At 40.6% G+C, this 15,424-nt stretch overlaps 1 protein-coding gene across 3 annotated transcripts in view; it reads right to left on the bottom strand.

The window, feature by feature from the left end:
- The window catches only part of MYRIP (myosin VIIA and Rab interacting protein), a 190,044-nt gene that overhangs the window by 93,677 nt on the left and 80,943 nt on the right, over positions 1–15,424 (bottom strand). For all 3 annotated transcript variants that reach the window (XM_052694297.1, XM_052694296.1, XM_052694298.1), the window contains one exon: positions 3,932–4,153. In XM_052694297.1, coding sequence (XP_052550257.1) covers positions 3,932–4,153 — 222 coding nt within the window. The remainder of the gene's footprint in view (positions 1–3,931; positions 4,154–15,424) is intronic.

Below are 15,424 nucleotides of genomic sequence, written 5' to 3' on the forward strand. Positions count from 1 at the left end.
TATTTGGGTCTCTGTGTGTTACTCATTGTCATTAGAAAGGATCACAAACAGCAAGGCAGCTTCCGTGGAACAGAACAGTGTTGCTCTGCAGACCAGGCAAAGCTTAATTCAAAGAGGCCACCAGGTGATGGACTCTCATCATCTGAGTAAGGGTTTGGAGAATAAGCAAAAGAACTACACAACAGATGGATGGAAAGGTATGAAAGTATTAGATGTACACATTCCCACTCACCACAAAGATGGAGATCTTCTAATAAATGGTGAGAAGGGAAGAAGAAGGGAACCTAGAATGCTGGAGAGTTGTGAAAAAGTAAAGAAAGGTAAACAGCTCATAGATGTCTGTGTACCTTGTTTCTAAGGGATCTGTATGCACTCTCTCCTATAGCTTAGTGGTACAATGTGATTGGTTTAGAAAGTCTGAAAAAAACATGCATTTTAAAGGTTTACAACATTAGTAGCAGTGCAAGAGTTAAACTGTACAGTATCCCTAGTGGGAGCTCTGCAATAAGATTCCTTTTGATTTGGAAAAGAGAGACAAGGGGACACCTCAGTCTGGGGACATCAGACAAACAGAAACCATGCCCTACTGCTAATAAATGAGGAAAGAACCCCCGTTTGGTACTAACTGTTAATTCAAAAGGCAAAGTAGCTGCACCCGGGATCTATTCAGAAGCATGGAAGAGGTACACACGGCTGCCTAAACAGGCCATCATGGTGTGTCTAAGTGGGAAACGTGCAAACCTTTGGAAGAATTGAAAGCGCTCCATACGCAAAATAAAACATGGATACTAATAATACAAAATTTTATCATAACATACTTAGAAATTAAAAGATACGCACAAGAAAGAAAATAAACTAGAATGTTAATGAAGGTATCAGAGGTAGCTCTAAAAACAAAAGCCTTTGTCAGAAAGTGCAGCAGAAGTGGAAAACTGGAAAAGTGAAGGAAAGCTTTTCAGCTCCTCAGAAGAGCTGTATGGACTGTTAAAAAGACATTTCTGAGAGCTGAGATTCTAAACTGAGCTGAATTGTGTAATACTTAAAAGATGCATGACAAGAGGCAAAGTGCTTTAAAAGAGTGCAAGCACCAACATTTTCATTGGCTTGTAGAGGAGTTCAGTACCTTTGGAAGAAGCAAGATTGAAACTTTTTGGCCTAATTTTTATAAACATTTTTGTATGTTTCAAATGCCAACCTGCATATTTGCTCTCTGCTGAATGTTTAATGTAGACCTCTGCTACAGAAGATGAAAATCAACTTCCACAGAACGTGTATCTCTATTACGGTCATGCCTTGTCAGAATAACTCAATATGGAAGATTTTCTTCTGTGTCAAGATCATCTCTCTGCAAGAATCTACCAACAAAATACTTCGAGCCTGCAGAAGTCAATGGCACTCTTTTAGAGGAAGAATACAGAGAAGACAATGGTCTAAAGATAAGGACAGAGGTTTCAGAAACGTTTTAAATTTGAACCCAAGTGATGCTTGTGCAACTTACTACTTTAAAAAAAAACAACCACCAAAAACAATCCCCATGACTTAGTTCTGGTTCCCAAATCATACAGGAATTTTTCAGATTTTTTTGCACTTACTTATAGGCACAAACCAGTTTCTTAATTCACCTACCTTGAGACCTAAGCTCTAGTGTATATAAGGTTTACAATACAATTTTTGCTAAGAATGCTTTACGGCCTTTTGTACAGCAAAAAGCTGATTCCAACATGAGAGAACAGGACAACAGATTTGAAACACATGCTAGAAGCAAAATGAGTGATCCAGCACTACTGCAGACCAGAGCTGAAGAGCACAAGTAAATCACTGCATGAAGTCAGAGCTGTCAGTGTTCACAGTTCTTTGCTTTCCGCATAGCAGAGCTTTACAAAATTAACTAGATAATTAAAGAAAAATAAATAGAGAGGGGAAAAAAAAGAACAGCCTGAAAACACAGTCCCCAGAGATGTTTCTAGCCTGGTATCCATTCTGTGGTGTAGTCAGATGTGCAGAGAAGCAGCAGCCAAACAATGAACCACTTTCACTACTTGTGCTGTCTTACTAAAGGAAACAATAATAGATGTAAAAAGAGAACCTGGAGAGCAGCAGCAGAGCACAGTGCATGCTCCTCCAGATGGATAACTCACTGAAAAGGGGACAGTAAATCACAGCAGACTATGCTAGTTCCCTAGGGTTCTTCCCTGAAAGAAATACTGAAAGATAATTCAAAACAATCCCATTCCCTCAAACAAAATCAAACAAAAAACAGACCAGGACATCCCAGCCCCAGCTTCCTCAGCACAGATGTGTTGTAAGTTGTGTGGTTTAATGGACGTAAAATGATTAGCAGCAATGTTATTTTATTCACAGAAAAATACATCAACCTGAGTTTCAGGTCTCATAAATAAGGAAAATGTTTATAACTGCTTTACAGGTGAGTGAGTATGAGACAACAAAGACTTTGAGGGTCAAAAATAGCATTCTTTTAATACAGTTCAAGAATTTTCTTCCAAAAGGAAATTCTTCTCAGACTTTTTTTTTCTTTTTTTTTTTCTGAGGCAATGAAAACGCAATTTCAAATGCAATTCATCATTATTCACAACCTGGCTGCATGTTCTGCTGCCTGTAAGGATAAGCTCAGGAGAAGCACAGGAAAGAGGTGTTGTATGAAATAATTGAATGAATAAAAAATGAGCACGGGCTCTTTGCACTGCTGGAAAAGAGGCTCCTGCCCTTCTTCTGGCTCCTCAACAGGGGTTGAGGAGTAGGTTTTCCTAGGCAAAAGGCAGAGGAGGAGCAGATGCCTTGGGGAGTCCATCCCCCTTTGGGCTCATAGCTGGCCTTTGGAAACACAGAATCACTCACCTGGGAACCCTATGATTTTAACAGCCTGTTTCAAATGGCACATACTTCTTTCAACAATATGATGTGAAAGCTTAACATTCAAGTGGGTGTTGATGAGAAGCAAATGTAAGTCCTTGGTAAACACAAGAATATTTTATAGCATTGGAAAGTGATCCGACTTTTGCCTTTATCCTCAGTTCTCCAGCCATTTCTGTCACATTTGCTCAGTTATTTTAGTCACCAATGTTCAAAATTGAACGGTTCAAACTACTTCACCTACCCTGACCGAGTAGAATTTTGGAGTCAGTGTTACGTCACTGCAGCTGAAGCTGTTTTTGGTACCTGGCCTGCAATATCAAACGAGGACTCAATGGTCCCACCGGACCCCTTCCAAATCAGGATATTCTGTGATTCTATGATTCTGTGACTATCACAGTCATGCTCCAGGGAGCAGTTCCTTTGCTGCTGTTATACGTTTGCTTGGATTAGCTTTGGTTTCCTGATACTGACTTTAAATGTGCTGGCTATGTTAGCCTCAAAAGAGTGAAAGAGAATCCCATCTGCAAACACAAGCCTGGTAGCATTTTTTTAACAAACATAAGGAATTATAACAAGTTGCCCTGCTGTTTTGTACTGTTATTTGCCAAAGTGAGCTCAAAACATCTCCACCAACAAGCCAGCATTAGGAAAAGCACTCCAAAGCACATTTGCAGCTGAATGATCTGGTCACCAACAGTTTTCCTTTTCCTCTCACCTATCAGTGGATTTGTTGAAAAACAATTAACTGCTCTCAGCTTACATTAGTCACTTAGACATTTAAGATCACAGCCCTGTACAAGCTGTGTCTAATTAGTGTGTGCTGATTCATCAGTCCAGAGAAATAAGCTTGGGAAATGCAACAGGTAGCCAAACATTCTCAGAACAAATTAACCCCTAGAAAAACAGGCACATCACATCTCAGGGACAAATTAATCACTCCATCAGCAGGTACTTCACGTCCCATCCCAGCAGACTTAACTACTTAGGACAGACACAGGGAAAAGTGTGGCCCAGGCCATAGCTGCTATCCACAGCTTGTTGAACAATAGGTCCCTACCTTGCTTGCTGGCAGACACTGCAAATCCAAGCTTTCTCCTTCTTCTGGTAAGAGCTGCAGCTCTTGCAGATGTTGTACTTGCAGTCTTGACACTGTCGCTTGCTGTTGATAAGAAATGTGAAAGGTGAACAGCAGCGAATACAGCAGTGCTCGTTGAACTTCTGCTGCTTGGAAAGGATGCTGCACTTGTTACCCTCTTCATCCAACTTCTGCTTCATTTCGCTGAAACAACAACAAAAAGAAACAAAAGTATAAATCTTTGCCTTTCTCCTCTTCCCTTGTCCTCTTCCTTCCCCTTGTTATAACTCCTGCAGGTGTAAAATAAATGTCAAAAACGCATATTTTAAACCCAGAACTGCAAAGCAAAAGCTCCTATATTCTCTGACCCACAGAAACTCTGAGCTGAGACTCAGAGCAAACTACCTTCCTCCACTCAGCTCCAGCAACAGAACCCTGTGCAAAGCCAGGCTACTGCTCCATATATTCCAGCTTCACAAAGGCCTAATAGCATCTGAAAAGAGATGGCTGCTTTCAGAGCACTTTGTGAATCACAAATCAGCCTATGACAGTCGAAGGACTTGGTGTGCAGTAATAAAAAACACTACTGATCAATAGTTTTGGCAACAAAAAGTACTAAGTTTGCTTTGATCTACCTCATTATTTGTAATAATCCAGTCAAGGAAGTTAATCACATGCTTCTTTCTTAAGAGAGATAGGGGTGTTTTTCTTTGTTAAGACCCATACTGTGCCAACTGCAAAGTTTCTGAAAATGTCTCCCAATCCCTTGAGTTGTCTGTATTCCAACACAAGAGCTCATTTATGAAAAAGATAGACTTTACGTGAGGCATTCATTAATTTGTTGTCTTCCATTTTACAGTGCATTTATTTATTTATTACAAATTAGGCAATCTATTCCACGAGATGAATAATAAATAATAGTCTGAACAAGCAGTTGTGCAAGTAAACAGTTATTGGCATTCACAGCTAGTCTCTATGTTAAGAGGGAAAAAAAAAGTCACTGTTAATGAAAATCATGGTAGAAAAAGCCTAGAACAGTGTGTATATACATATATTCGCTCTTTCTGTTTCTCAGAGTTAGTGGTAGCTAACTTACTATTTCTAAATGCTGATTAGAAACACTTGTAAGACTGGAGTAACATGGAGGTCTGAATAAAAAATCCGCAACCCTAAAGGAATCACAAAAGATGGAACAAGTTGCAGGAACACAGTCATGACATGGCGACCTGCATCTAAATTGACACTTAAACAGCTTGCTATGGAAGAAAAAAGAATAATCTTACTGAGTACTTATTCAGAAATTCAACCAAGATCATCTGTATGTGCCATTAAGAGCCAAGCCCGGAATGCTAAAAAGACTCACGTGAGTAGGCTCTACACCTTCTCATTTGCCATTTCTGCCTTAGGTTCATAATTCAAATACAGACAGCTTATTTTATGAAAGTCTGACAGCTCTATTCCAAACTTGAAGTCTAAAAGGCAATTAAGGTAGTGTTCTAAAGCCTGTAATTTCTGAACTCACACATGCATCATATTTAACTGTATTCCAAATACAAATCTTCCATAAATTTTGAGCTTCAAAAACCAGTGTATTTTCCTGTTGTTTGTTCCCAACACAAAGGCTTGGCCATCTTAGACCACCTGCTGGAAATCAATGACCCTCAGAGAGTTTCAACCAAATAATCATTATGACTTTTGTTCAGATGGCAAACTTTTCTTATTTCTGCACATTTTTATAGGACAATTACAAGTGAAAAATGCAGGAGGTTACCACAATGAGAGGAAACGTCTGAATTATGTAGGTTAAACTGGCTTCCTAGTGTAAAAGGACAGAATTATCCTGCTGGTTATATGGGACAATCAGACCTGAGAAGCTGAAGTCAGAAGGAGCAGTGAGAAGAGATTTCTGTCCTCTATCTCCCAGAATGAGCAACTCCTTGATACTGAGTAGTGCTACCCTGCACGCTCAGTGGTGTTTTGAACCCTTTGTTTTGAACCCTTCCTAGGACTCTTACACATACAGCAGGATAAAGCACACAAGCAAAGCCACCTACTAAAACACTACAACGATGCTTGCACAGTATAAAACCAGGCAGTTTTGTTCACAACACAGCTAATAAAGCCTGATACCTAAAAAAAAGCTGAGCACACACTGCAGCCTTTTCATCAGCACAGGCATTAATTACATCTCTCTCCTCTACCCAGCTGCCAACATTCATTACAGGGGTAGAACCTTAATATCATTAAGGCATCTGCCTCACTGTTAAACAGGAACAAAATTGGCCTACGGATGTAAGAAGTCAATAGGATTGGGCTGGGGAGGCAGGCAGTGAAAAAGCATGAAAGAAAAAGCTTCAGTTCCACAAAAAAGCAGGTGGTACAGAAAAGAAAGCGATTCTCATCTACAGTTTAATAAATGAAGCCCCTCTTATATTACCTCTTCCAAAGGGTATTCTAGTTTATATTAGAAGTCCAACAGCTAAAAGGACAGTCAAAAGGGCCTGTCATTGAAGCCAGATGACTACTCTTCACACACTTCTCTTTGCCCAGAGAAGTTGTGCACACCCCCTCCCTGGAAGCATTCAGTGCCAGGCTGGATGGGGCTTCGAGCAACCTGGTGTAGAGGGAGGTGTCCCTGCCTATAGCAGGGATTGGAACCAGATGTTCTTAAACATCCCTTCCAGCCCAAACCATTCTATGATTCTGTGAAGTAAATACTGGCATGTAACTGGATCTGCCTGCTTCAATGTAAGTTCAAAGGGAACAGGAGGGCCTGGTTAAGCAATACCTAAAAAATCTCACTTGCACATGAATTCAGCAAGGTAAACGTGAGCTTCAACCTCAATAACCTGAAAGCCTGCGGTGCTGAAATTCAGGAGGTGCAAGGTGAAGCTCAAGGTACCTGAGGTACACTTTTGAAACCCCCCGTCTTTCCCTGCAGGACGTTCAAACGACTTGATGCAAGAAAAAGGATCATAACAATTGTCCAAAGAAAGGATGAAAAGGCTGCAGCCAGGACACCAACCCTCTCATTTACTTACAGGAGGATGGAAGTCACTCATACAGGAGGCAAATTTTTCTAAGAGGCAGGTCAGGATCTACATGGCAAGCTTTCACCTTTCCAACTCAAGCAACATCATTTTCCTCAACAAAACACAGACAAAGAGAAGGGACTGGGCAAAGAGGGTGAATGCGTGTGTGCTCCCATGTATCTAATTCCCTCTGTATACTGAAGGAGGGAATGCAATTCATGGGTGTGTAAAATATGCACACAAATAAGGCAATGCAAACAAACAAACAAACAAACAACAACAAAAAAACCAGCAAACCTCTAGGGAAGAAGATGTAAGCGTAGGAACCACAAATGACAGAACTGATTTCCATCACTCAAGTCACAACTGAAGACACAGCTATTACGGTTATGTGCAATGCAGCAATGAGAATCTGCGGAGATGAGAACTCCTGCTGTGTGAATGAATCTAAGACTGGAGTTCATTTTCTATTTCAAGTGGCTGTGTTTCTCCCGTTGCCTTTAAATACATAAGAACTGAAGAAGGACACGCAACGCATCTGTCACCAAGACACGGCCTTGAATTATAAGTTCCAAAATACACAGATGCCTATTCAGATTTTCCAAAGGCCTGTACAAATTAATCTGCATAACAAATACTGAATTTATGAGTATTTCAGTCAATGTTTCGAGTAATAGACTCCTTCTGGCATGTAATCTCACAAAAAGTCAGGTGAGGAAAACTTTTTAACAGACTGGTTTGGATCTAGATTTTGCTATTACACGCTGAGAATCAGTAGTCTTCTCCTTTTCAACCACTACGTGTATTTTCCACTGCATTTGTGAGTATGACATTTTGCTTTCCTGGTTTGTGAACTGCATCTGCTGTAATCATAAAACACCCTGTGGCAATAATGAAATCATTTGCTCAAAATAAACTGTATATTGAAAGAACATTTTTACAGCATCTTTCATTAGTGACCATATAGTCCTCTCCACTGTTTTATCCTTGCAGGCAACAAATTTACAGCTAATGCTCATAGAAGAGCATTTGTTGTTTCTCTGAGCCACAGTTCGATATTCACACAGCTCCACAGCTGCAATTGCTTTGTATTTCAATAAGGGAATCTGAAATCCTGCAAAGCTCTGTGTGCCTCCCTTGAGGTGTTGCTGCGTTTACTGCTCAAGGGCTGGAGCAGGTGGAGCTGCAAGTTCCAGATTAACAGAGATACACAACTCACCAACTCACCACACTAAGATAATGCTGTTAAAATAAGCTGGAAGGAAATCTAGGATATGCTTGAAAAACAGGTTAAAAAAATCACTGCTAGAAGTATAAGCCCTGATTTGTGTTTTTTCTCCCTAGAAGTGGATATCCAAGTGAATGCCATGCCAAGTGAGAGCACCGAGCCTTTGAAGTAAATGCCAAATTAGTTCATTATCCTAAAAAGTGTTTTTTTCTAGGCACCTATCAACACAAGTCACAGTTGTGTCTCGTGGTGTATTTAATGCTTCATATGCCTATCAGCATTCTACACGCTGCTGGTGCTGTCAGAAAACCATGTTACTACACATGAGAACGCACTCCTTGCAGTTGGGGACCCATGGAAACACACAGCCCTTTCATCTGCAAACAGATATTCATCCAGCAGCAGCAGCAGAGAGGATTAGGTAGCAGGAGTGCACCAGAAACAGGGATAGAAAGAAAGGTAAAAAGAATCTTAAAAATCCCACTGAACTAGAAAAAAACAGTTTTTGGGAGTGAGGGGGGGCACCACCTCAGCATTCAAGCATTAAGAGGCTCATGAATTGTTATCAGAAAACTACTTGTTGTATCTTGCAATCATACTTGGCATGTGATGAATATTTCAGAGTCAAGTTATTCTAACTGAAGCTGCATTCTTCTATCCACTACCTCACTGGTATCTCTTCAGGCACTTCTTTCCCCTTCAGCTATTCATTTCTATAACATTTTGGGTACTCCCATCAAAACTTACCTTCCCACTGTTCTTGTCCTCTCTCTTTTCTGAAGTAGGAGCAAGACAGCGCTATGTATTAACTGATGATAATGTCTCATTAAACTCCTTAAAATTGTTGTCCAAGTCTTGCCTTTGCCACTTAACTCAAAAGGCCTAGGATGACAGCTTGCTGCCATTAAAAACTGATGTAAAGATTCAGTGACTACTGTACATGCAGACTGAATACCAGTGGGTATGGGAGCTGGGACGACTTTTCTCTCATTAAGTGGTTGCAAAGTGTGAATGAAGACAGCAAGGTCAGTGATGCTCACACTGGAAAAAGCAGAAGCAGCACCCACATGCACAGTACATGAGGAAATGGGCCTAACAGACAAGAATTTTAAGGTTTCCCTTTCTGTTGCTGACACAAGCACTGTCAATCAGTGTCTGTCACCAAATGGAAATGACTGACATGTCAGAGCGTAGTTAAATGAAATAAATAGTATACAGGTATTATTTTAAATTCCTTCCTCTCACTCTATAAACCTTTAAATTGTCAACATTTAACCCCATTTTCTTTTGCCAAATTGGCTCTCACAGGAGGACAGACTTTGTACAACATTTAACTGATTGGCTTTGAAACCCTCTGAATACAAGGGGAGTAGGGAGGGAGAAGCAAGTCTGAAGCTACAGAGCAGACATTCTGGGAAGCTCTGGCAACATCAGAGATCTCTACATGAAAGCTGAAATGATCTTTTCCAAGAATCAGTGCTGTAAGGATCCCTTTGCCTTCCTGTTCCAATAGTGCCACATGGAACACGCGGAGATATATCCAGGTCTTGAGACTTTATTTCTAACACCTAACTTTTCTTCCCTTTCCACCCTCCTAGCTCAGTTAGAGACTGCTTTGCAAACAGGAAGGGTGTTCTGAAGTGAGATGCTTCACTGATATTTGGGACAGGTTCAGGACCTCTAAGTCAAATCCTGGGCATTATTATTATATCTGTACTGATGCTTACCACTGAGCACAGTGAATGTTAAAGTTAACAGAGATCCAGAGAGCAACTGGAAAAACTAATGGAAGAAAAACTTGTCCTGATTTACTGTAGACCGAGTACTCGGGTAGGCCTCCTGAAGAACTTATCACTGGACAGGCAGTCCCAAACCCAAACTGCTGCATGGGCTTGTTTCATTCAAAATACAGGGCCTGGTACTGCCCTTTCAGGAAGTTCCCAGCAGTTCATTTTTCCACCCTTTCAGGATCCTTCTGCCAACTCGGTGGTGTTTGTGGATCTGAAGAATGTGGATGCATCTCACAGCCCAGAACATGAACGGAGGCATTAAACCAAATCAGCCCTGCTACATTATCACTCCCCAAGACGCAATGCTACTGCTAACCACTCAGGCACTGACCACCACTGTCTGAGCCTTCTCATCCAGCCAGTTCTCATCTAGATTATAATGTTATGTGTACATGCCACATCACCCAGATCTGTCTACAAAATAGCTTTGTTTAACATTTGTTTTAGTATTTTGAGACATCTTCATGTTAGAGTACAAAAATGTAACTCAACAATGTTATTCCATCAAACATCCTAACAACCTGCTAAAACCTCATTAGAGGTTTACTATCTTTCTCTAATTCCTTCCCTGCTTTTTATCTTCCACATTTTACACAGCGATTTATATTTATGTAAACATTTACTATCTCATTTCCTCTCAATAAATGTCATTTTGCTCTCCCTAAAGCACATTTTCTACCACCTTCCTAGTACTTCTAATACTAATGTCAGTGTTTCTTGCATATTCTAAGGTAATTATAGCAGAATTTTATTTTGTTTTTGAATGTCCTTCCCAAATCATTTCCAGAGATATCAAGAAATCCACAGAACTGCACTGAATTGACAGCACAAACTACTTGTGATAAGCAGTTATTGATTTGTCCTGTTAAACTCCAGAGCCTAACAGCTATCTATTCTCTATATTCCCAACATCTATTAAGCATTATCCTACATATTCAGCAGTCAAAGTGTAGTTCTAAAAGCCTCTAAAATGCATTATTTCTGCATCAGTCACTGTCCCTATTTACCATTTCACAGCTCAAGGTAATGCACGTTGTCACCTATCCAATCCCAACTTCTTTGTCCTTGTAATCGAGCGGGAGGGGAAAAAAAATAACAGAGTTAGAGGCACATCTAATTTAAAGGGACAAAAACTGAATTTCTTGTCACATTGAACAACTCCCTTCTCCTCCAAGTATCTAACTGTATATTCACAATCAGCAGAGGAAATGAAAGCATGAAACGAGTACATTTGTCTGCACTCCTCCTGCCGATTGTCACACATCATACTGCATCTGGCCCCATGCCTCTCTCACTGGAGACTTCCATGTTTGCCCTGGCAGGCCCTGATTTGCAGCAGAAGGACATCTGAAGCTAGGAACCTTAATTATCCCTTTTGTACCAGAGCAATAAGTACAGACAAGCATTCTTAAGACCAAGGCATTGTTCACTGTAAGAAGAACAACAAAAAATTAGTGAAAATATTACTAAAATGTACAGTCTTTTCCATCATACTTGTGCGATACCTTCTTTGCAGGCTGGTGGCACCCATGAGTCTCTCACTGACAGTTATCCAAACTCATGCCTGTATAAACGATTTCCTTTAAGGACAGAAACACTCTTACTATATTCGACATTTCTTCTTCCTGGGCTCCTTCCACAGCACCATCCAGCCTGACCTTACAAAACACAACTCACAGCCCAGCTGGAACAACACAGACGCTGCCTCTGAGAAACTCTGAATGTTCACTGTGAGTCATCATTCCCTCCTTTTGGTGGGACTCCGGCAACACAGACCTACAAACATTTACACCAACTCGTGTTGTCACCAAGTTACTATTATTTACTTCCCTATTCACGAGAAACCAAAGGGAATTTTCCTTGAACTTTCCCAAAGAAGATGCAGCAGAATAAAGAAGAACACGTAGCAGAATGAACAGCAAGGCTTGCTATGGGAGCAGGCTGCACAGAGTGCTAGAACACAACATGAACACATCCATCCCACCTTGCATGCAGAGATGAGCAATGCTACGCACATGGGGGCTTCCACCTGGTGAGGCTGCTGGTACCACCATCTTCCTGTACCAACTGCAGCTGCCCCAGTGAGACAGAAGCACTGGAAAGCAGGCAGCACAACACTGGCAAACCAATGCCAAACTCCAAGAGTTATTTTTCCACTTCCTTCGACAGGCACAAAAGCCCTATGGGTAACAAGAAGCAAGCAGAAGGAAAAGGGAAAGCTTCAAAGGAAGAGGTCCCCAGGAACTGGTCTCAGAGCAAATTGCTTGCTGGCTGTATCACTTAGCTGAGTACTTTTGATAGGGCTGTATCTGCATAGCTCCCTAAGCACACTTCCCTATCTGGCTTCTCTTCACGGTGCCCATGCTCTTAATGCACAGTAAACACTGTCTTAAGATATACAATCCAAATAGTTTTATTTTTTAATAAATTTAGGCCTATAAATAATGATTTTCTTAAGTATAGAAATGGTTGCAGCATCAGTGTGGGTTTTATTTTTTTGGAGAAAAAGACACACAAGCTTCAATTTACTATATACCTCTGCTGTACTCAAGCCAGTACTTCGGCAGACAAAAGAATCTGTTCCCAGAGAAAGCATTTTGTATTTAACCTATGTAACCACAGCATGTTTTACAGCAATATTAACATCTTCTAGAGGCAAGAGCCTGTTCCTTATGACAAAATTGACAAATCTGGGCAGAGGACAGGAAAATATTGACAGCACCTTCCCATTCAAACACTTATCTAAGGCAGTCCTTTGAAAAGTGTTAGCATATGCTATTGCTATAGTAACAGGAGTTTTCACCAAAGACCCAGTCTCCATTTAGTCCTATTACAACATTTCAGATATCTCCTAATTAATATCTAACTTAATCCAGAAGCTCTTCATTGTAGCTCCACAAATTTAACAGCATACTAATATTTTAACATCTAAAGGGTTACTGAATAATGAAATGAACAGAAATCAGTGAGCTACCACAAATAATAAGAAAAGCTAATAGTCTGGAATTTATTTAGGAATTAATAACCTTTATTTTGCAGCTTAAAGCTGCAGGTATTAGCTTTATTGTGTGTGTGTGAATGGGTGTGTACTCGTACAGAAAAAAACCACATTGTTCAGTAACTCTTGCAAGGAAAGGCTGGGATTCTCTCCTACTTAGTACTCTCCACACCTCATCTCCCCTTTAAAGAATGTTGTCTTCCCCAAAATACAGAAGGCTGTACCCTGTGGCTCCTCCCACTAGAGAAGGACAAATATTTTCTGAAAGTTGGTTAGATACTAAATATTTGGAAAAGACACAGTGGTTGTTCTTTTAAGATGATGTGCTTTGACAAGCTGTGCTCTGAAAAGTGGCTTCTTTAGTAAAAAGGAGTTACCAGGACTATTATTCAGCTCTTCCGTGGATCCTGCCATTCAGATCTCTGACTCCTTTCTTCCCTTCTCCTTGCATCTTTCTCCCTCCATAAGCAGCAGATGGAAGAGACCTCACTTATATGGAGCTCAAGTCACATTCAGACCCAGACATGGTTCCCTTGCTTTGCACAGTCCTTCTGGCTGTCAGAAGGAGCAGAGAACTCAGCACACCAAAGGCAGATCGGTTGGCTGAACCAGACACAGCACTTGGTTCAGGGAAGGTGCTCTGATTCCCTGAGTTAAATATTCCCACCTTACTCAAGCTGTATCAGGGTGGGATTCATTGGTCTGGAGCTGGATCTGCTCAGTGGAGTGGAGTTTATCATTGGGTTGCATCAGCTGATGCTGATTACTCCAGGAACTCCACCACCCTGTAGTCCAGTGAGGCGGATGGAGTGACAGAACAAGGAGTCAATCCTCCACATTTTGTACGTGCAGCCTGAAATGCTATGAGAACATGGCCATAAACAAAAGCTGCACCAAACCGCTCTGTTCCTTGGCAAATGCAGCTCAAGTTTCCCTTGCAAGCTCAGCTGTTAGACTGGACAATCCTCTCCTAACCCCCCGCTCCATAGATTTGCCCTGATGTACAGTCCCCCTAGTTAGCTGCTTCTCATATATGACAGTGATTTGCAATGATAAACACGGGATAAAGGGGTTAAAAGCAAAAATTCCTTCCCCAAAATAAATATTCTCAAAAAAGAAAAGAAAAGAAAAAAAAAAGAACAATATGAAACACTAATATTTCAAGAAATAGCCTGAGCACAAAAGCACTGGCATCTCCATAAATGCAGGATTGCAAAACTCACATAATTAAGTGGCCACAGGGGAATGTCTCCATAACTGAAATATCTGTTGATTTATAACAAATAAGGAAGTGCATTTAAATTAAACTCCAAGTGCAGGAAGCTCTACCAATGGGAACCATAGTAATAATTCCTATTAATTTAATTAGTAGAATTCCAGTGCTGACAAAATAGGTATTTACTTTTAATAACTGGATCACTCAGCTTGGTTTTATATATTTAGTTGCAAGCATGTGAAAGGGTGAGGAATGACTAGATTGATTCTTGCAGGGTAAGGCAAAAGTAAGCTGAGATCTCCTCCAAAACTGTCCTAAAATCATGTCAGCAGATACCTATTGGTTCCATGCTGGATGTATACATGGCTGCTATCTCAATGCTCCCTTACAGTGTCAGCACAGAATAAATACTATTCCCTCCAGCCCTACAAACACTTTAAATTTTCTTTCCTTCCCTTCCCTTCCCTTCATCCTCCACGTATCAAAGCAATTCTTGGTTTCGTGTTTATTTTTACAGTGCCACACTTTCACAGCACGCTTATGTATTGTCTGGCTGTAGCACAATCATGCTAGGAAAGGTTTTATTCCAAGTAAACTCAGAAAAGGTGACAGAGTGTCAAACTGAGGCCAGATGAACCAAAAGTCGAGTAGCTATCCCTCTGGCTGGGGCTAAAGAAGGATGCATTCAAGTGTCAGTTGTTAGCAAACCAGCAGCCACTTATAGTCTGCCAAGAGTAAGAAAACCACAGGCAAATAGAAGATAGCAAGATGATGGCTTTCTGTGCCTATGGGGCTATACAATATTTTACTCAATTCTGTACTTCACTCTTTTTCAAAACATCACTGTAGGACAAGGGTGCAGAATGCAGCTACTCCTGCAATCCGTATAAATCAAACACACAAAAATAAAGTATTTTAGTACTTGCAGCAAAATGGAAAAATCCCCTAAAAATCTTGACTCGCAATCAGTTATTTTTACTGAGAAAAGCAGCTGCACAAATAAAACGAAAGACTAACAATATGCAATATTTTTTATCTATAAGACACAAACTGGAACGTGCAGAAACTTCAAATCATGGACTTTCTCCTTAAGCAAAAGAAAAAAAAAAAGGAAGAGCTTTCAATACCTCCATCACCAGCCTTCCTGAAATACCAGCTCAGTCCTTAGGGTACGTATTTTGGCATGGAAAGTGTTTACCAAATTATCAGCT

The sequence above is a fragment of the Tympanuchus pallidicinctus genome, unplaced genomic scaffold (genome assembly GCF_026119805.1).
Source record: "Tympanuchus pallidicinctus isolate F22 unplaced genomic scaffold, pur_lepc_1.0 scaffold3, whole genome shotgun sequence".
Classification (NCBI taxonomy): domain Eukaryota; kingdom Metazoa; phylum Chordata; class Aves; order Galliformes; family Phasianidae; genus Tympanuchus; species Tympanuchus pallidicinctus.